This window comes from Zootoca vivipara, chromosome 14 (assembly GCF_963506605.1).
Source record: "Zootoca vivipara chromosome 14, rZooViv1.1, whole genome shotgun sequence".
NCBI lineage: Eukaryota > Metazoa > Chordata > Lepidosauria > Squamata > Lacertidae > Zootoca > Zootoca vivipara.
This window is the reverse complement of record NC_083289.1, coordinates 11,415,001-11,435,659: the sequence shown is the minus strand read 5'-3', so window position 1 is coordinate 11,435,659 and position 20,659 is coordinate 11,415,001. Positions and strand designations below refer to the sequence as shown.

At 43.3% G+C, this 20,659-nt stretch overlaps 1 protein-coding gene across 1 annotated transcript in view; it reads right to left on the bottom strand.

Annotated features, from left to right (window-relative positions):
• Positions 1 to 20,659, bottom strand: part of GNB5 (G protein subunit beta 5) — a 32,488-nt gene that overhangs the window by 8,501 nt on the left and 3,328 nt on the right. The window contains exons 2-9 of the mRNA XM_035131989.2: positions 17,621 to 17,757; positions 16,122 to 16,163; positions 15,627 to 15,703; positions 14,116 to 14,248; positions 7,749 to 7,892; positions 5,586 to 5,677; positions 3,850 to 3,898; positions 2,512 to 2,608 (exon numbers count right to left, since the gene is read on the bottom strand). Of these exons, the coding sequence (XP_034987880.1) occupies positions 2,512 to 2,608; positions 3,850 to 3,898; positions 5,586 to 5,677; positions 7,749 to 7,892; positions 14,116 to 14,248; positions 15,627 to 15,703; positions 16,122 to 16,163; positions 17,621 to 17,757 (771 nt within the window). The remainder of the gene's footprint in view (positions 1 to 2,511; positions 2,609 to 3,849; positions 3,899 to 5,585; positions 5,678 to 7,748; positions 7,893 to 14,115; positions 14,249 to 15,626; positions 15,704 to 16,121; positions 16,164 to 17,620; positions 17,758 to 20,659) is intronic.

Sequence of the window (20,659 nt, the reverse complement as noted above, 5' to 3'; positions counted from 1 at the left end):
CCTGCGAGAAGTGAGGTTAAAGGGAACCAGGCAGAGGGGCTTCTTGGTAGTGGCACCCGCCCTGTGGAACCCCCTCCCATCAGATGTCAAGGAAATAAGCAACTATCTGACTTTTAGAAGAAATCTGAAGGCAGCCCTGTTTTAATGTTTGATTTTTTTATTGTGTTTTTAATATTCTGTTGGGAGCTGCCCAGAGTCGCTGGGGAAACACAGCCAGATGGGCAGGGTATAAAATAAATAAATAAATAAATAAAATTATTATTATTATTACTACTACTACTACTACTACTATTAGGCTGCACTTCTGCTACTCTGAGGGCTCCACTTCAGTTTGTTCCTTGCCGCAGCAACTTCAAACCCAGCCTGAACCCATCCACCATGAAACTTGTTCCGTCCTGCCTTGGGCTGGGTGTTCATCAGTATGCAGATGATACCCAGCTCTACCTCTCTCTCAAATCAGAACCAGTGAAGGCAGTGAAGGTCCTGTGTGAGTGCCTGGAGGCGGTTGGAGGATGGATGGCGGCTAACAGATTGAGGTTGAATCCTGATAAGACAAAGTACTGTTTTTGGGAGACAGGAGGCAGGCAGGTGTGGAGGATTCCCTGGTCCTGAATGGGTCCTAACTGTGCCCTTGAAGGACCAAGTGCGCAGCCTGGGAGTCATTTTGGACTCACAGCTGTCCATGGAGGCGCAGGTTAATTGTGTATCCAGGGCAGCTGTTTATCAGCTCCATCTGGTATGCAGGCTGAGACCCTATCTGCCTGCGGACTGTCTCGCCAGAGTAGTGCATGCTCTAGTTATCTCTCGCTTGGACTACTGCAATGCGCTCTACGTGGGGCTACCTTTGAAGGTGATCCGGAAATTACAACTAATCCAGAATGCGGCACTTTAGACGGGTGACTGGGAGCAGCCGCCGAGACCACATTAACACTCGTCTTGAAAGACCTACATTGGCCCCCAGTACGTTTCTGGTCACAATTCAAAGTGTTGGTGCTGACCTTTAAAGCCCTAAATGGCCTCGGTCCAGTATACCTGAAGGAGCTTCTCCACCCCCATTGTTCCGCCCAGACACTGAGGTCCAGTGCCAAGGGCCTTCTGGCAGTTCCTTCGCTGCAAGAAGCCAAGTTACAGGGAACCAGCAGAGGTGGCACCTGCCCTGTGGAATGCCCCCCCCACCAGAGGTCAAAGAGAAAAACAACTACCAGACTTTTAGAAGACATCTGAAGGCAGCCCTGTTTAGGGAAACTTTTAATGTTTGATGCACTATTATATTTTAATATTTTGTTGGAAGCCGCCCAGAGTGGTTGGGGAAACCCAGCCAGATGGGCTGTGTATAAATAATAAATAAATAAATTATTATTATTATTACACCCTGGGCTGGGCCCTGCCGCACAGCAGATGGGAGTCTCCTCCTTCACTAGCAAGACCCAAGATGGTGTCCACACGACAAGCGTGCAAAACATTTCTTCCTCTTCCAAGAAAGGAAATGAGCTTTTGCATAACAGAACAAGGAAGTGGAACACAAATAGCAATGGGCTCCCCGGATGTTCTGTGGAAAAAAGAGAGTATGCCTTGCTCACACAGCTCACCAGCAGCAGATGGTGTGAAAAATTGCTGGCATGTGCAATTGCCCTTCATCACTCAAAGTGCATGTTGCGCAACTACACTTGTTGTGTTGTTAGAAAACAAGTAGCAAGTTGCCTGCTGCACGACATTGCACATAGTTTCTCAAGGTTTGAGCTAATGTCGACATATTTAGAAAAGCCACGCTAATTCCAGAAAGTGTCCTCATAGCAACAATATATATTTTAATAAGACGATGCCCAACTAATTGGAGACACCCAGAGCGTTGCTGTTGTTTTTAGATTGAGCCTTTTTCTAAAGAATCAACCAGCCCAACTAAATGTTGCAGCTCAAGCTATAACCAATTTTCCTAAGCCAAGGTGGATACAGCAGTTAAAGCAACACCCTCCCAAAAGTATGCAGTGGAGTCAAAGAACTGTTTTCATGAAAGGTGAGCTACCAGCCTTAGCTTCAAAACCAAAGCTCAAGAGCAGCCACTTGAAGACTGCAGGGCCTGCAACGATTCAGCAGTTTTACAAGTTTCTTTCACCAGCTAAGGGGACTTCAAGACAACCTGTTCATTGAGCATCCTTCCTGAATATATCTGCAGGGAGATTAGACAACGCTGGCTATTCAATGAGCACCCATCCTGATTTGTCTGCAGATGCATCAAAGCAAGTGTTATGTCAGACTTTCTACTTTCCTTATTGCAATAAATTTGATATTTTGGAGAAGTGGGTTTGCTGCGCAAGAGCTCCCAACTAACTATAATTGAGCAACCTGAATTTGCCAGTGTGCGAATTAATCCCACCCGCAGAATAGCCACAGTCCGCAAGTGCCCTCGGTTCTGTAGCTGTGACAACAATCGAAGCCACATTGAAAAGAGAATATAGCACAGCTTTTCCCGCCTGCCCCCCAAAGAAAAGTGTGTCAGAATTCATGTCTCACCACTAAGGGAAAAGTCCACACTGGATGCCCCAAAGATGATGCTCTCTTTGGAATAAATGGCCACTTCTCTGTCTGCCCGCAGGTCATATAAACGACACTGGAAAGAAAGGAGAAACAGTATCTGTGCTCAAGCAAAGGCTAATACACACAAGCTGATTTTTTATAAGATTGATAGATACCTAACAGGACAAAGCTCTCTCTCCCACCACACCCATGAAGGCATACTTGGACCAGTAGCTGGTCCAGCCCACCTGTCAATCACCTGACATCATTACAGGGGATGTCCAACCTGTTTAAGCCTGTGGGCGTTGGGGGAAGACACAATATCTGGCCTGCCATGATGTTAAGACAAGTAACTGTTGCTTTGGAAGACAAAATTTTAGCTCTCTGCTCAGCCAGAAAACGCACTGGGTGGTCTTGGGCAGATTTCTCTCCGCTCAGCTACATCCCCGGACTGCAGTGAGGTTCAAATGAGATGCGGATATATTTGTAGCCCCCTACTGAGCGCTTAGAATAGGCCTTGGCGGAAATCTAAATCAGCTGCAAAGCAATGCCAAGTTTCTTCTCCCCCCCGCCCCCTCCATTCTTCTAACCCTCCCATGCGCTCTTCTGAGCATTAGGAACCACTTTTGTGCCACATTGCAGGCCCTTTCACACTTGCCAGGCTGCTGAGCAAATGGGCCGTGCTGTGCTATGCAATACGACAGATAGCTATGCTATAGAACATGCATTCATACCTTCACATGGTGTAAGAAACCTGTCTTGCGTAGACCTGCATTATACCCATTCTGTAGACCTGTGATTAGCTATGCATCCATATGGCACGACAAACACTCTGGGGAAAGCCTCCAGGTTAAAGGTTTTGCGGCTGATTTGAACCTTGCCAAACCAAAATATTCTAAGTGTCGTTAAAATAAATCACTGTGGAAGACGCCCTTGGTGTCCAACAATATATCTTCAGGTGACCCAGTTTTAACTCTTTATGCCTGCAATCACAATGGTCACTTCTCCCTAAGGAAAAAAGCCAGTGGGCTGAATTATGCATCAGCCTTGCGCTTGCAGCTAGTTCAGGTTGCCACACCTACAGATGGGCGCCTTATTGTTCCATCATACGCTTCCTAGACACAACATCCTCTTTGCAGGGTACAAAGAGCGCATTTGTACATTTTTAAAGGGTTGCAACTCATCTGGAGACCACCAAGTATTAGGTGAGCAAAGAATGTACAAAATAAACAAGCCATAATAAAATACTGAATGGCCAGGGTGATTTGAGGATCATGCCCCCAGCTCTCACTTAGGAAATGGCCAGGCTTTCAAAAATGAAATAGGGCAACGTACTGTGGCATCATCTGAGCCAGAGGCAAAGGCATCTCCACTTGGGTAGTACCTATGCAGAGAACAGAAAGCGTGTTGCGTTAGAAATATAGGAATTAAAGATATTATGTCCCCAGCTTTTATTTGTTTTCTATATGCTGCATACATGAATGTTAAAGATATCCAGTAGCAGGTAAGTAAAGGAACACATAGAGGTAAACGAGGCAGCAGTGGTAATCCAACATCTAAAAGCAGAAAATAGCAACACCAAAATTTGCCCACCCACCCCCCTCCCCTAGAGTTCACCGGGATAGGTTGGGGTTGGGGTGGAACTGCCGCAGTTAAAATGATCAAGACTTGAGAATTAGGTCACTGAATTATCACTTTCTGCAGTTATCTTACAGGTAAAAGATCATGGCCCCAAAATTTATGAAATGGATTTCTCTGCCCACCTGGCACATGCAATTGTAGATGGTCTCAAAGCAGGTGCCAGGTCAGCTCAGACACCTGTAACACCCCCCACCCCAATGCAAATAGCTTTCATTTCTGCATAATGAATAAAGTTTCAAACTGTTTCTTCTAATTTTGGTAAAGAGAAACAGCCAATGCTGGACAGCAAGCTCTGGCACTTCACATAAGCAAATCCAGAATATTTGAGCCAGAACCCACAGTCTTTTCAAGCAAAGAAAAATGTAACATCTCATTTTCTCCCCAAAAAACACATACCAGAAAGCATACAATAATTAGGGTTTTTTTTTAAAAAAATAGCCATTGTTAGTATTTATCTATTTACATTATCTGATGCAAAATTATTTCACTTGTGCAAGTTCAATCAAAATGATTGCAAATCATTGCATTAATTGTAATCAAGCCTGTAAATGAAAAAGAGAGGCAATAGAAAATGAAAATGAAAAGAGGGGCAATAGAAAAATGCCCTGTACCTTACTTTTATAAAAGGCTATAAAAAGGGAAATTGCTAATATCAAGATAGGGTTTTCTTTACAGAAAATCCTCTGCTCATATGATAGTGGATCTGGTAAGCCATGATAATTTTATAAGTGATGAGTACTCCTATAAACCATAATTATGACAAGCTTGCTATTAAAATATAGTCAATGTCATGATGCAATGTGGTGATGTACTAATTCTGTATTTCCTGCCTGAACCCCTGGAGAGCGACTGCCTGTCTGGTGTTGACTCTGTGTAAGGTAGCTTTCCCATGTTCCACTTTACATTAATTCCTGCTACATAAATAAAACAACTCTGTGTGGCTCGTAAGAAAACATTTTGAGGAGACAGCTGGACTGGAAAACAAGTACATTTAAAGCAAAGTCTATGACTTCAAAAGTACAGAGGTGCAAACTAGAAAGAGTTTTAATCTGCCATGTAATTAATTAATTGCCAAGGCCTGCAAAATGCAACAATCCTTTAATCAAAAGCCAGCTCTCTTTGAATTTTCTCTTGGTCATGCAGGATTGTGACAAAGGGATAGGAATGGCTCTGCCCACGAGGTCACTGTAGCAGGGGCCTTCCGCCCACCAGGCTACCCCTGCTATTGGGCAAGCAAAGGTTTGTTCCGCAGGGCCAGTGCTGTTCCTTCATTGGCTAGAGACGGTGGTAGCTTTGATAGGCGGAGAGGAAAGCTGACCCTCCCCCCTTTCCCCCCTTGTACGTTATCCTTACAGGTATTTTGCTAGTCAGCACGACGGAACCATTTTTGGATGCAATCACATGAATGTGCAGTAACAGCACCTACTGACCTGACGCTATTGATATCCGATTCGTGGGTTTCAAATGACTGGATGCACTGGCCAGTCCTCATGTCCCAAACCATGGATTTTTTATCACACCCCTAAAAAACGAAAGTCAATAAAGATTCAGTTATATCCTCACAGGTGGAGAATACTTTTATTTTTATGTTTATTATTTGTAAAAGGAAACTTTGTATGAGTTAATACTTTATTGTCCCCTTGAAGCTGCACTGTATCTTTGTCCTTTGTCTCTTTATGATTTGCATTTTTTATTCTTTGCTTTCTCTCATTTTGTTATGCTTGCATTTTTAAAAACAACAACAAATCAATAAAGTATATTTTTAAACCGTGGGGATGGTTCTGTGAATAGTTTTCCTACTTCTGCAATTTTTGCCACTAGAATATGAAGATCAATATGGCGCTGGCTTCCTTCCACATTCCAAGGGCATTCCAGAAAGTGCTCAGCTGCCTCAGACCTGTTTTATGCCAAATATAAAACTATTCCAACAAGAAGAACTGCTTTGTTACACCCCTCCCCACAGGCTTGTTTCACCACCCCATCTCTGCTATTTTTCTAAATCACTGGTGGAGAACCCATCCTACAGGCCTCAGAGTTTAACCTGCCAACAATCAGCAAGCATTCCACAGCAATGGAGCATGCTCAGAACGCACTGGGCAGTTCTTGAAGTTTTATTCCCTCCTCTGCTTTCCCCGCTGAGGACTGTTTATACTTCTGCAAATCTTAGGGTTCATTCGAGCCTGATGATATTTCCATGTTGTGCCTGGGTGGGACTGTTTTGGGTACATAAGGATCCACACTTGCTGTTGAGCTGGAGGTTTCCTCTGCAAGAATTGTGCAGAGGGTAATTTTCTTCTGGAAGAAGCTGGGAAGAGAAGATGCCACCATCACTGACTCTGCCCCCGCCCAATCCACTAACCTCAGTTTTTTAACTGAGTGCCATTAATATGCTGGCATCTTTCCTTTTTAGTTACTACAAAGGAGGTGCAGAGATTATCTGAGTGCAGAGATGGACTGGGTATGTGCTAACCAAAAGCTTAATCCAGACAAACCAATTTGGGGAGGACGTATAACCTGCTCTGAATTTGTGCATTTGCCCAGCTTCGTCTGGGGCTCGAGTTGTGCCACCCTGAAGAAGGTTATATGGACCCTGTTCACCTATAGATTAATGCATTCTGTGTGGGGCTGCTATTGGAGAACATTCCGAAACAGAAGTTGGTGCAAAATGTAACAGATGTAACGCTTTGGGGCATCTTCTTTTTGAATCATATTATGCCAATCCTGTCCATAGCTGTCAACTTTTCCATTTTCTCGTGAGGAATCCTATTCGGAATAAGGGAATTTCCCTTAAAAAAGGAAAAAGTTGACAGCTATGATCCTGTCCCATCTGCACTAGCTTCCCATTTGTCTTGGGGCCCAAGTCAAGACAAGTCCTCAATGGCTTGGGACTAGGATGTTTGAAGAAATGCCCACCAACCACAGCCATCCTTGGAAGCCCTGCTGGGCTGCCAAAGGAGCTGCAGCTGGGAGTACATGACACACCCCGGTGGTTGAAATCTGGGGTTTGACTGGCTCCTTCCATTGGCGGGTTTTTGGTGGACAGTCAAAAGGTTCTCCATTTCACCAGCCTTTTCCTGGGTTTTTACCAGATGTTGACATTCCTGACAGTGCCAGTTTTGAGGTTCTAATTCTGTGTGTTGTTAAGAGTGGTTTTACTGTTCTTAAATTTTGATTGTATCAGGATTGTGTTTTCCTTGCGTGCCTTTATGGGGGCTGAAACGTGGTAGATAAAAGTTTCTATAAAAGAAGTAACATTTGATTGCGACAAGCAGCAGAGACAGCTCCTAGGATTAACGGGCAACACAGTCCTACTTTCAGTAAGCCATGAGAAGGGCTACATTCTTCTGAATCTCATTCAAAAAGCATAGGGTAAGAGGAGCCCAGCTCAACAGGCATTCCTAATTGAATGCTTGCAGCATTCTGCATTAGTGCACCTGGGGATACAACAGCAATGCCTGCTTTAATCGGGAGAAAGGGCACTTAGCAAAATATTACAAAGTACTCTCTTCCACTTGGAGAGATTTTTATTTGCTTCATGTTTTCCCCTGCAATTCCCTCCCCTCCATCCTGCATAAAGATAAATCTGCTTTTACCCCTGACACAAACGTGTTCCCTGTCTCTGAAGGAGCAAGATCCAAGCACAAGACATCTGCTCCATGGCCATGAAAACTCTGCAGAAGCTGACCACTTTCCACGTCCCAGAGTGCACAGGTGCCATCTCCACTAGCAGTCAAGATCTTAGGGGAGAAGGGGAAAACAAAGGAAAACAACTGTTATTAAAAAGAAAGACACGATTTGTCAAAGATTTGTCTCCACTGATTCATGTTAAAGTTGGATTCTTTGTTTCACGTTTAAAGCATGCGTGCATCTGAGTCATTTCCTTTTCTATTCTCATCCATTTGACTCACAGTTTTACGCTAAAGCAGCAGTTTGTGTTAAAAGTCTGGTCTTCAGCTGGTGGGGTGGGAGCCACCAGTAGGGGGCGCCATGACTAAGGCGGGTGGCAGCATTGATACAACTACAATTTTCCTCTTTTCCTTTTTAAAAAGGTAAAGGTAAAGGTACCCCTGACTGTTAGGTCCAGTCACGGATGACTTTGGGGTTGCGGCGCTCATCTCGCTCTATAGGCTGAGGGAGCCAGCCTTTGTCCGCAGATAGTTTTTCCGGGTCATGTGGTCAGCATGACTAAGCCGCTTCTGGCGAAACCAGAGCAGCGCACGGAAATGCCGTTTACCTTCCCGCTGTAGCGGTACCTATTTATCTACTTGCACTTTGATGTGCTTTCGAACTGCTAGGTTGGAAGGAGCAGGGACCGAACAACGGGAGCTCGCCCTGTCATGGCGATTTGAACCCCTGACCTTCTGATCGGCAAGCCCTAGGCTCTGTGGTTTAGACCACAGTGCCACCCGCATCCCTTATTTTTTTAAACTACCATAGTTAAAAAGGTACCTTAGTTAAAAAGATAGTTGTTGTTCTTTAATGGTCTTTGTTTCTTTTCTTTTTTTAATAGCATGAAAAAATTATACAAAGAGTATTTAACAGCTGGAGCATGCCACAGCTTTGAAAAACACTGGATTGGTTGCCCAGCCATCCCTTTAGGAAACAGGCCTAGGCTCACCTCCTAACAACTGGTAGATGGTAACTTCAAACCTAACTTAGATTGAACTTTCTCTTGTTAGTGGAGCTTGCGATGCTACCAAGGGGGTTGGGGGAATTGTCACCTGATATCAGGCCCTTGACAAGTAGGCATGGTGTTGGGGAACCCAGATCAATTCCTCTAACTCTGCTTCACAGAAAGCAAACCTGCTCCAAATAATTTGGAGTTTCTGGTACAGTGGAACCTCAGTTTATGAACACCTCGGTTTACAAATTTTCGGTTTATGAACGCCGCGTACCCATCTGGAACGGATTAATTCACTTTCCATTACTTTCAATGGGAAAGTTCACTTCAGTTTATGAACGCTTCAGTTTATGAACAGACTTCCGGAACCAATTGTGTTCATAAACCGAGGTACCACTGTATTCACACTTTTAATAAAAAAATATTTTGTGGCTTTAAAAGGCGATGCTGAGGTTATCAGCTGAAAATTTACCCTCTTTTGTTTTCAAAACGTTTGCTTCCAAATAACTCATTACCATGGAAATGCCCAGTACGACACTCAGGTAAAAATATTTATTTGGGGAGAGAAACGATGAGGGCTACAGATTTCGTGAACATCTATTTTGCCTTTCAGTTTGATAATCCCTGCACTGTCAGCAGCTTAGCAAAACTCAGGATCGTTAGACTGGGTCTGTAATTGCCCCCTTGTGGTTGCATTTCAAAACTGTTTCTCTCCTTAAAAGGGGGGCCTGTCCCTGCTGCTTGAACAGCCTTGTAAACAGGCAGCCCTAAAACACTGGGATGGTTTGGGGGCTGAAATGAAAATATATCCCCCCTGCCTGGGCAATCAAGGGTACTGGCAAGGGTATTGGCAGGGTACTGAAAGAGACACTGTGTAGCAAACAAGTCAAGCAGGAATGACTTGGGAAAGATGGTTTGATTCCTCTTGATTTCAGTTGCAATAACCATTCTATAAGCCACAGCACAGGGAATTAATCATGTTCCACAGCATGCCCTAAACCAGTGTCTCCCAAACTGCCCCGTCCATAGACCACTTGAAAATTGCTGAGGGTCTTGGCAGACAATGATCTTCTGCCGGTTGTACAAATCGTAATGCACACTGCTAGATACTATATGTCAGGGGTGGCCAACTCCAAAGAGACTGTGATCTACTCACAGAGTTAAAGACTAGTAGTGATCTACCCCCTTTTGGGGGATTCAGGTCAAAGTTGTTGAGCTTTTTTAGGAAGGAAAGCCCTGTTTTGGGGGGTTGAGGTCAAGGTTGTTGAGCTTTTTTAGGGACGAAAGCCCCATTTTGGGGGGGGGGGGTGCAGGGCAATTTAAATGTTGAACTATTTGAGGGGGAGCCACACTTGTTGAGTTTCTTGGGAGGGCCAGTGATCTACCGGTGATCTACCACAGACATCCAGTGATCTATCTACCTGTTGGACGTGCCTGCTATATGTTTTTAATTGCCATTTTGATGGCAGCTTTCGTTTCTTATCTATTCTATTTTATTTTGATTTCCATCGAGTTTAAATTGTACTGCAACACAGTGCAATACATAAGAAACTGAAGCGTTTACATAAGAAACTGCCACCATCATGTATATCGGCAGTTATTAATTGGTTGCCACTCTGTAAGGGTACAGGATATAATTTATTAAATAAAGTAAATAAATCTCTCTTCCGTTTTATAACGGGTGTCTGCCTAAATATGGACTCCCACCCCCACCCCCACGCAATATATAAGAATATGTGAGGTGCTATTTTAGTGGTTTTTCGCTGCAAAATCAAGAACAGGCTCATGTCTTTCTCTTCAACAGCTGTTTAAGCTCCAGCTGCTGCTATTCTGGGATGTGAGAAGCTGAGGGTAAGCTATTATTTTCCATTCTGAGGCTTCCAGTAACAAACCTGAGGTGATGAGGGGTGTCTGTTGCCACAGAAACTGGAGTCACAGATCCACCTGTGGTGCTTAAATTGTAGCCTTAAAAGGCAGGTGTCTGGTGTAATCACAGCAAACACAGAGCCCAAATTAGACTGAGATGCAGACTTGTGGTGCTGTCTTCCCTGCTTACCTGTGTGACACTAAAGCCTGCAACTTTTGGGTATTATGGGGACAGGACTCCACTCCAAAAACTGTATAGAAATTTATTCATGTATGCCACTACAGCAGCAGGAATGTTACTTGCCCAAAAATGGAAAGAAGAAATCTTCCCAGCAAAAGAAGAATGGATACAAAAACTTATGGAATATGCAGAAATTGCCAAACTTACCAGAAAAGAAATCCAGATAACAAACCTTTTATGAAAGAATGGAAATGGTTTATGGAATATTTACAAATAAACTGTAAACAGATAAGAGCATTGGCAGGATTATTGTAATAACCTGCAGTTTTATAAGAATATATATTTAAAGCAGATGAATAAATGAGCAAAACGTTAATTTGGATATGAGAAAACATTTAAAAATAAATTTAAGGAACCGCAGAAAGAGGGGGAAGGAAGCCAAGTTTTGAAATGTTAAAATGATTATAAAATTATTGAAATGTATAAAATTAAAAATCGTAAATGAAATAAAAATAAAATAAAGCCTGCAACTTGAAATTTTTACGGCAATGCCAAACCTAAGGGTATACGCAAAGGGCCAGGAAAAGTTGTAGTGGAAAACTAGCAGAAACAAAACAAAACATAGAGCTGCGATTGGAGCTTCGAAATGGGAAAGTGCGCCTTGCAATTTGTGAGAGGGGAACCAGGGGTAAAAGGAAGTGGATCCCCCATCAACCTGGGCAGAGCAGGAAGAGTAAAATTGGTTCAGAAGGGCAAAACTGACTCACATAAGCCCCCTAGTGGCCACTATGTTTCACTGTTTCTCTCAGAATGTCCCTAGAATGGCCATTGCTCTGATGGGAGCTTTGAATTAAGGCAGTGGTTTTCAGCCAGGGTGCCATGGCACCCTAGGGTGCCTTGAATGATGGTCAGGGGTGCTGCGGCCAACACTGGCCTCTGTCCCTCTTTCCTTCCTTCCCTCCTCTGATGCCCTCTCGCGTTTCTGCCTCCCAAACGCTTGCGCAGCTGTTTATTGTAGCAGCCCCGGCTATAAGCTCCGCAGGTGAATGAATGGTGCCTCTGGGAGGCACTCCTCTTTGGGGCGAGGAGTGGCAGCTCAGAGACCAAGGACGGCAGCCCAAAGGAGGCTGAGGAAACACTCCACAAAGGAGGGTGTTCGAAAAAAGGTGAGAGGCTGCCAGCTCTGCAGGCAAGGGGTGACGTAACTGGGCTCCTGAACCCCACATGGGTGCTGCAGAAAGAATGTAGTTAGTCAAGGGAGCCATGGACTCAAAAAGGTTGAAAACCTCTGGATTATTTATTTTAAAAATATCCTTGAGAAGGTTCTGCCACCACAAGCTCTACCTTTCTGTGGCTATGACGCTGAAGCACCTTTTTTCTTTTTAGAAATCATTTTTTTCCTGTTTTTAAAACCTGGATTTTCACTTTGAGATTACCGGTAGTTGGTTTGGGGGAGGGGGGAGAGAGAGAGAGAATTGCATGTAGCTTCCTAGGACGTTATCAATCATTTAGGACAGCGGGCTTCAACCTTCCCAAAGCCAGGACCTGCCTTCAAGCTACACATACATTTGAGGATCTCTTTTTTTTAACCATGCAATTGCTAAAGGCAGCATGGGAGAGCAGTGGTCTTGGTTAGGAAGGAAAGGATTAAATCCCCACTCCTTGCACCGTGGTTCCAGTCCACACTGAGGGACCTGGAGCAGGGCTTTTGTGGAATTCTCTCCTTTTGGATATCCCCCAAGCTTCTACAGAAGGGGTTCCCAAACTGTGGTCCACGGACCTCCAGCAGTCTGCAAATTTCATTCAGGTGATCCCAGAACCGGTCCAAGACATCTTTGCACCTCAGACAGACCCCAAAATAGCACCCTCTCCCTGTCAGGGAAGAAAGGGTGAGGGGAGATCTACATCAGGAGCAAACATGGGAGGTGGAGAGAGAAAAACTGACATTGGGATCTGCTGCCCCCATGGATATTGCCACCTGAGGCAGTCACCTTGTGATCTGTGTTTTATTATGTCTCATAAAGTTAATAGGATGACAGAATCAATAAATTTAATCTTAGTAATATTGCTTTTAATGATGGCAAGGAGGTCCAGAAAGAACAAATGCCTCTTACTTCCATGTTACTTTTTTTAATGCCTTATTAAGCCTTGAAAGGGGCAGAGAGAAACAGCAGCGAAGTTTAACACAGGAGGCACATCCATCGCATTAACTATTAACTTTGATTTTCAATTGCATTTTTATTTGTTTATTTCTTATATCGTATTTTATTGTACTACGATCTGAATTTTGTGCATATTCAGATTGTAATACATTATATCAACAGAAGAAGCAATCAAAATACAATTAAAAAGCGCATCGCACCCAGCACAGTGCATTACAATTCATACAACAGGCAGAAAAACAATTAAGCAACCCACCAGCAATTTTCAAGTAGCCTGTGGGGCAGGGGGGCGTTTGGGAACCACTGCTCTACCCTGCGATCTTTAGGCGCTTGCTTAAAACTTCCTTATTCACGAAGTCTTTCCCTGTAGTGTGATTCAGCCGCATTGTGCTTACTCCTGAAGATGCTTTACTGTGCTTTGGTATTTTATTTTGAAATCTTACAAGTCTACTCCACCCTGGTATTTTATATGCTGAGCTGTCTCAAAATTCCTACAAATGAATAAATAATGTCATGTTTGCCAGATCCAGGGCCAATAGAAGAGACAGTCAATGTTGTGCTCTGCCGATGTGGGAGACTATAATTCCCATTGCCTGACCTCTGGTCATGCTGCTGGTCTGTCTTCTTCAACATGAACTATTTCAGACTCTCACGGACCCCCTTCTTCCTCTTTCTTCGTATGCAAGGGAAATAGATAAGATCGAAAGCTTCCACTTTGGGTTTTTTAATAAACCGCGGTTTCCTCTCAAGCCTAAGCTCAGCAAACTGAACTCAGGTTCAGATCCTGGTTATGTCAACTAACCAGTTCCTTTATTTGGAAATCACACGGTGAGGAGGGAAAGGAAGTCAACACATTGTGTTTACAAGAGTGAAGGCAGGGAGGATACAACACAGCTCCCTGGGAGCAAAATAAAACCTTGCACCATTTCCCATGCCCAGGTATGTCACTATAAATCTGTACTCAGCTGTCTGCAACCAGCATTTGCAAAGCTAAGCAGGGTCCAGTATGGTTTCCAATTGGACGAAGGATTGCATGCTGAGAGTCCTGCCTTGCAGGGGCTTAGACTAGAGGACCCTTGGGGGTACCTTCTAACTCTACAACTATGATTCTAACACTGGAGTGTACTTGCCTGCATATCCGAATTTGTGAAGCTGCAAGCCGACAGGTAATTGGTGTGCATGGCAACTGATTTCTTCTTGGCCGCCATATTCTCATTTTTTTCAAATGCCAGTGGATACACAGAGCACTTGTTGTCCAAACCCCTAGAGTTTTTAAAAAGAAAATGGTAAGATAAAAATATAGCACTTAAACATGCGCATTAACTGTTGGCAAGTTTTGCTTTTGGCTGTCCAGTTTCCATTTTGCTGTTCTCCTGGGGAGCTCAGACCCACAGGGAAAGGTCTTGTTCCCATTCACTGGCTACTGCCTAAGGAGGCAGTGGAGCTGGAAAAAAGGAATAATGAGGACATGTGGCCTAAAGCAAGGCTTGAGGAAGTGGAAGGGAAGTCTGAAGTGAAGAAAAATCCACTCCCTACAAGATGGCTAGGAGCATTTTTTACCCTATTTGTCCAATACACTATCTGGAAGGTCACAAATTCCCCACTCTTGCCTCAGGGGGTTACTTCATCCCCCTGCCCACAGACATATATCTTCAGGTGATACTTCTATCTGAAGTAAGCCTGCAAGAAACAGAGCTCTCCCTCTGCGGTGGCACCTGTCCCTGTGGCGTTCCCTTCCCACCCTAGACAGATCTGCCAGTTCCACTCCTTTAGGAGAACTTAAGGAGTCAGTAAAACCATGATCTCCCCAGACTTACTATGATCTGTGGATTTCTCTCACAAAAGTAGAATGCTACTTTTGAATTCTTGCTTCTTCTTCTTCTTCTTCTTCTTCTTCTTCTTCTTCTTCTTGGTAATTTCTAAAACATTTTCTAACTGACGCTTTCTAGTGAGATTGATTTTATATATATATATATTTTATCAAAAGCTGCTTTTTGGACACACGTAGGAAATGTTTGGTTGTGTGTTTTTTGTCTGTTTGCTTGCATTTGGGCACCTCTGAAGATTTCGTAAACTAATTTTTCATCGTGTTTCCCAAGATCAAGGAGCAGATTTTCATCTATCTTTAGATATGACTGGAAGCCATTTTGAATGAAGATGCTGGACCGAACCTTTTGAAACTGCAGCAATTTTTTTTTTTTTGGCTTCTTAGAATTTCCAAGGAGCGCTAGGTACAAACCACTAATAAGCACATAAAAGCCAGTCCATTATACTGTGAAGATCTCCCTACACTTCCACAGAAGATTTGCTTTCTCCTGGTCTAAGGGAGGAATTCAGTTATTTTATTTACTTATTAAGGCAATCTATTCTTTATTTACGAAAACTATTTTCTCCTGCCTTATCTTCCAAAGAATTTCAAAGCAGCTAACAACACACAAACTAAACACAATAAAACAAATCCAGCTGTCATCAAAATATACACAACCTAAGTCAGCATCAAAGTTATTGAGTTGGCCAAAAGCTTTACTGAAAAAGCCCACGCCGTCTCAGGTGCTTTAAAGAATATTGGAGGGAAGGAAACACCTCCCTTGGCTCAGTGCGGCAATGAAAAAATGGCTTTAATCAAGTGTCTCCCACTTACCCACAAGCAATGGCACATCCTGAAGGGGCATAAGCGCATGCCATTACCCAGGTGCAAGGCATCGTCACCGCATGTTCCTGAAACACAAATCATCTCTTGCATCTTATGGGTCAATTTGCAAATCCTTACTATATCACTAAATGATAGTAAAGCAGGATTCTCTTATACTGATTTTAAAAGATGGGAAATGACTACAAGTGAGTGACATTTGTAACACGAGAGAAACATATCGGCAACAGGCCTTGTTCCATTAGACCTTTGGACCCTAGCAGAATGGAAATGTTTGTCTGACACTTGGCTCAGCTTCACATTGAAATGAAACGACTTATTTAAAAAAATATATCCCCAAACTGGCTGGCTACCACCAAGGCCAACCAGAATTTACAGGTATTCAACATGGAATGGAAGACAAAGGGACAAAGAACCTTCTATTGCCCCCCCCCCGGCCACATTCATCGAACACATCCAGGGAAATCAGAAACAGAAGGAACTTACCTTATTGGTAGTGAAGGCATCCCAAACAATCACCTTCCCATCCTATGAAAAGCAAAGAGGGATTATAAGTTTCTAAAACAAGGGGGTATATTTTGAAGTCTTACTGCTCTGTTCATGTTCCATTTTCCTCTCTAGCCTAAAATTGAAAGGTTTGCGCAGGAGGGATGAAACTGGTGGTAACAATCCCTTCAAATGCAACATCAGGTCTTCTAGGCCTAAAGTATGGGTAGCCCACATTTTGCCCTCCGGATTTTGTGGGACTTCCAACTCCCATCGGCCCCAGCCAGCAAGGTTAATGGTCAGAAGAATCCAAAACAACTGGAGGACACAGCAGTGGTTCCCCTCAATCTATTCGAAACCAGGCCCTTGGCTGGCTACCACCAAGGCCCTATGCTAAACTAGACTCACAACTGAAGTCAGCCTGGGAAAATGGTGCTATACTTCAGCCTGGAAATGCTATCAATCACACATCTCTCCACCACTTCCGTTGGGTGGGGACCTTTCATGAAAACCTTTGCTCAGAGAAAAAAACTTCTCCCTTTTGATTATTTTTAGCTGAGGAAACAGATGCAAAAGTGTTAACCAATTCAGGAAGAGAGCAGGAAACTTTGTCCCTGCTCTGAATTTTGTCTTCACGATACCTTCCTTCATGTACCCTGTGTGATGCTGCGACACCATGACACCACATTCAAAATACAAGCCCAACAGTTCCAGGAACAAGCAAGAAGGTGCGGCCTGTGTTTACAAAATTGCCTCAGAGCAGTTAGTCAAGAAGGGTTGTTAGCTGGCATGAAAGAAATCTGGGTATCATCGATTTCTTAAGGTGTTTTTTTATAAGGCTCAGCGAAATGAAACAGAATTGTTGAAACTCAAATTAGAAAAAAAGAAGTGTTTTGAAAAGTAAGTGCATCACGTCCTCTGAATTGAGGCAAACATTTGCATTCATGCCATTTCAGCATTTGTTGAAAACATGATGATTTTGCAAAAAACAGTATGTAAGTATTTTGATAAATAAATTAGGGTACAAAACAGGCTTTTTAACTGCCATTATTATAGCTTTTGGCCTCTGCAAAATGTCTGAAACCCCTGTCTCTGTCTTCAGGGAAATAAGTAGGAAGATTACGCCAAGAGAAGTTAAATTAGAGTCGATGGAGAACAGAATGGGATGTTTATATGTCCAACAAATAAGGACCCAGGTAATCAAATATTAACTTGCTGGTTTGAGGCACTATTTATATAGTCCAAAGCACTCTAAATGTCATGAAAACTAGTGGAAGCTTTGAAAGAGTTAAACATTGCCTCAGATGATGGCAAGCTATTACTGGTTAGTGCAGGCAACACTGTAGAATAAGTATCTGGAAGAAGGCAATGCCCTACATTTTTAAACAAACACACAATCTCATCAAATGTTAAAGACTAAGTAAAACATTTTCTTTTCCGTTAGATAGTTCCTCAGTATAGTAACAAGCCCTCAAGACAATGACATCATCTCTCTTTACCTGGGAAGAGCTGACAATTCTTCTTTTATCTTTGCACCAGTCCATGCAGAGGACTTTATTGCCATGGCCTTTCAGTGTCCTCCTTGTCTTCATCACAAACTGACCCAAAGCTTCCACACGCTCCGCCACCTGATGAACTGCAGGGAATTCAAGACAGAGAGTCACTGTGTGCTTTGGCAATTGATGCAAAGATCCAAGATGATGGTCCCATGTTAAGTAAAAGGTTGTCAACAGGCCTGTTGTGTTGTTACCTGTTGTGGCCAAGGGGCCTCTGGGGTGTGGAATTGTTGCAGAGCATGAAACAGAAATGCTTTTATGGCATACTAATAAGAGATGGGGAGAAATCCATTTTTGTTTGCATTTTAAGAAGAAACTATCCAATTTGTATTTCTCAAACCAATATGTGAAGTGAAACGCACTCTTCGAAATTCACATTTCTCCTAGTTTTGCAATGCAAAGTATACACAAGTGCATTAGGGGGAATGGCTTCCAAAAATGTAGCTGCCAAAAGAAATTCACCCTAAAATGCTGATGAGTTTTCATAAGAATTAAAAAAATATATAAACGCCACAAATTGCAGACAGTAATGTGTACAACTGATCTGAAGACTGGGAAAATGAGAAATGGAGAGAAACTAAAATTGATGGTTTCGTCCATCCATACAAATAAAATAACCTTGGTTTTAAAAAAGGTAATTTCATAAAACTGAGAAATAAAGGCCTATGGTTGTACTCAACCAAGTTCTACTCTAAGGTGACCCCCTGAAATTAAATTATCCCAGTGGAAGATGTAAGCTGATTTCTAATTAATAGTTCACCCATTTTTTCTTATATCTTCAGAAGTAAACAGACAGTTTTATTTATCTAAAGGTTTGTCTAGTCCTTTCTCCACGAAGCCCTGAGTGGTATACAGTTTTATTCCCTCTCTCACCCGCACATTTCCTTCTCACAACAGCCCTGTGTGGTAGGCTGAGCTGAGAGAGGTCACCCCATGAGCTTCTTTTCCCTGTGGGCATTTTTGTTTTGTTTTTGTGTGAAAGCTGAAGATTCAGGGAAGGGTCTGGAATTAGCCGCGAAGAGGCCAGATCCCTGCCTGCTTCCACTGTAGGCTTTGGGCTTGCTGGGTTGCAACCCAGAGATTTGCATGGTGGGCAATGAAACAACTGTGACCCACTTGCTCTCCACTGGATCTGGAGTGTGATAGGTAAAAGGTAAAGGGACCCCTGACCATTAGGTCCAGTCATGGCCGACTCTGGGGTTGCAGCGCTCATCTGACGTTATTGGCCGAGGGAGCTGGCGTACAGCTTCCAGGTCATGTGGCCAGCATGACAAAGCCGCTTCTGGCGAACCAGAGCAGCACATGGAAATGCCGTTTACCTTCCCGCTGTAGCGGTACCTATATATCTACTTGCACTTTGACGTGCTTTCGAACTGCTAGGTTGGCAGGAGTTGGGACCGAGCAACGGGAGATCACCCCGTCACGGGGATTCGAACTGCCGACCTTCTGATCGGCAAGCCCTAGGCTCTGTGGTTTAACCCACAGCGCCACCCGCGTCCCCTGGAGTGTGATAGGGCAGGTAAAAAGACTTGAAGAGGGGCTTCCATGTGGGAGACAACTGTGGCTGCTTCATCTCCCCCTTTTACTACAGAATTTGAAGTTGCAGCACAGACCTCTGGCTTACAACTTTAGCAAAGTGCGCATGCCTAAAGTTCAAGGCAGGCCTCTGCTTTCCACTGATGGAACACAATGGTCCCAAATACTGTTTGGGCACCAACTGTTATTTCCTGCACTGGCAAGGTTGTCATTTTATTTTATTTTTGGACAGGACTCCTGGACCCAGTAATGATGGGCAATGTTTTGTGTATGACTTATTTGGCTGCAGCTCAAAAAACCCATTCCTCCCTCTTTTTAAAGTTACCCATTGATTTATTAGCCTTTCAGTCATCAGCCTTTAAAAGGAAAGCACTCAGTTGCATCTCCCTGAAAGAAGGAAAGATCCTCTTTTCAGTTGCAAAACTGAGAAGAACATCCCCGCATAGCAAAAGCCACAGCCGACAACCACTGTCGAACCATTTTCTAACTACAAAATAAATCCCTAGAACCTATTAGAACCCCATATTCAGTGACTCCCAAGTAGCATTTAGTGACTCCCCTATCTAGTGACTCCTATACCTGTTTTGTTATTAACTTCTACACAATCATCTCAAGGTGATGTGCAAGGGGAAAAAAGCAAAAGACCAGTTAAAAGCACCAAGAAATGATCCATTTTAAAAAATAGAACAATACAAAACAGACACTGGTGGCGAAGGCACACCTCTGCAGCTGGTAAAGCCTGCAGGAAGAAAAATGTCTTCCATTTAAATACTGGGATTCGGATCTGAGGGTCTAACAGTTATTTCCTCTTTCCTTTATTTCACAAAATTTATAAATGATGGTTAAAAAAAATCAAAACGGTTTACAAAAAGATAAAACAATAAAATTGTGATGATATATAACTACCATACTTAAAACAAGCAAAAGTTTAAATACTAAAACAAATTGCCTCAACTTTATGAGCATCTGGGTAGGCTTGCCTGAAGAAGGATGTTATTAGCGGGAGCCTAAAAGAGTACACCTGCTTGAGCTCAATGGGCATGGAATTCTGAAGTGTATAGGTGCTGCTTCATTATATGATGGGGCTCTTGCAACAGCAGAACAGGTATTATGTGGCACCTGCAGCAGTGCCAATTCTGTCGTTTGAAGCAGTTGAGTGGGCACATGTGGGGATAGACAAACTGGTCCCAAGTTGTTAAAAGTCACACTTTGAACCTGGCCCAGAAGCAAATTGTTAGCCAGTACAGATATGTTCTAAATCTCTGAAGTTTAGGAGAAACCCGGGCAACTATTTTTCTTGCAAGCTGATTTTCTGGTAGGGAGTAGGGAGCTTGTGGCTTCCTAAATGTTATAGGACTACAACTCCCATCATCCCTCACCACTGTCCATGCTTCAGGTCAGAAGGTGAAGCTTTAAGGCTCTAGTTATCCACAAGGGGGCAGAGCT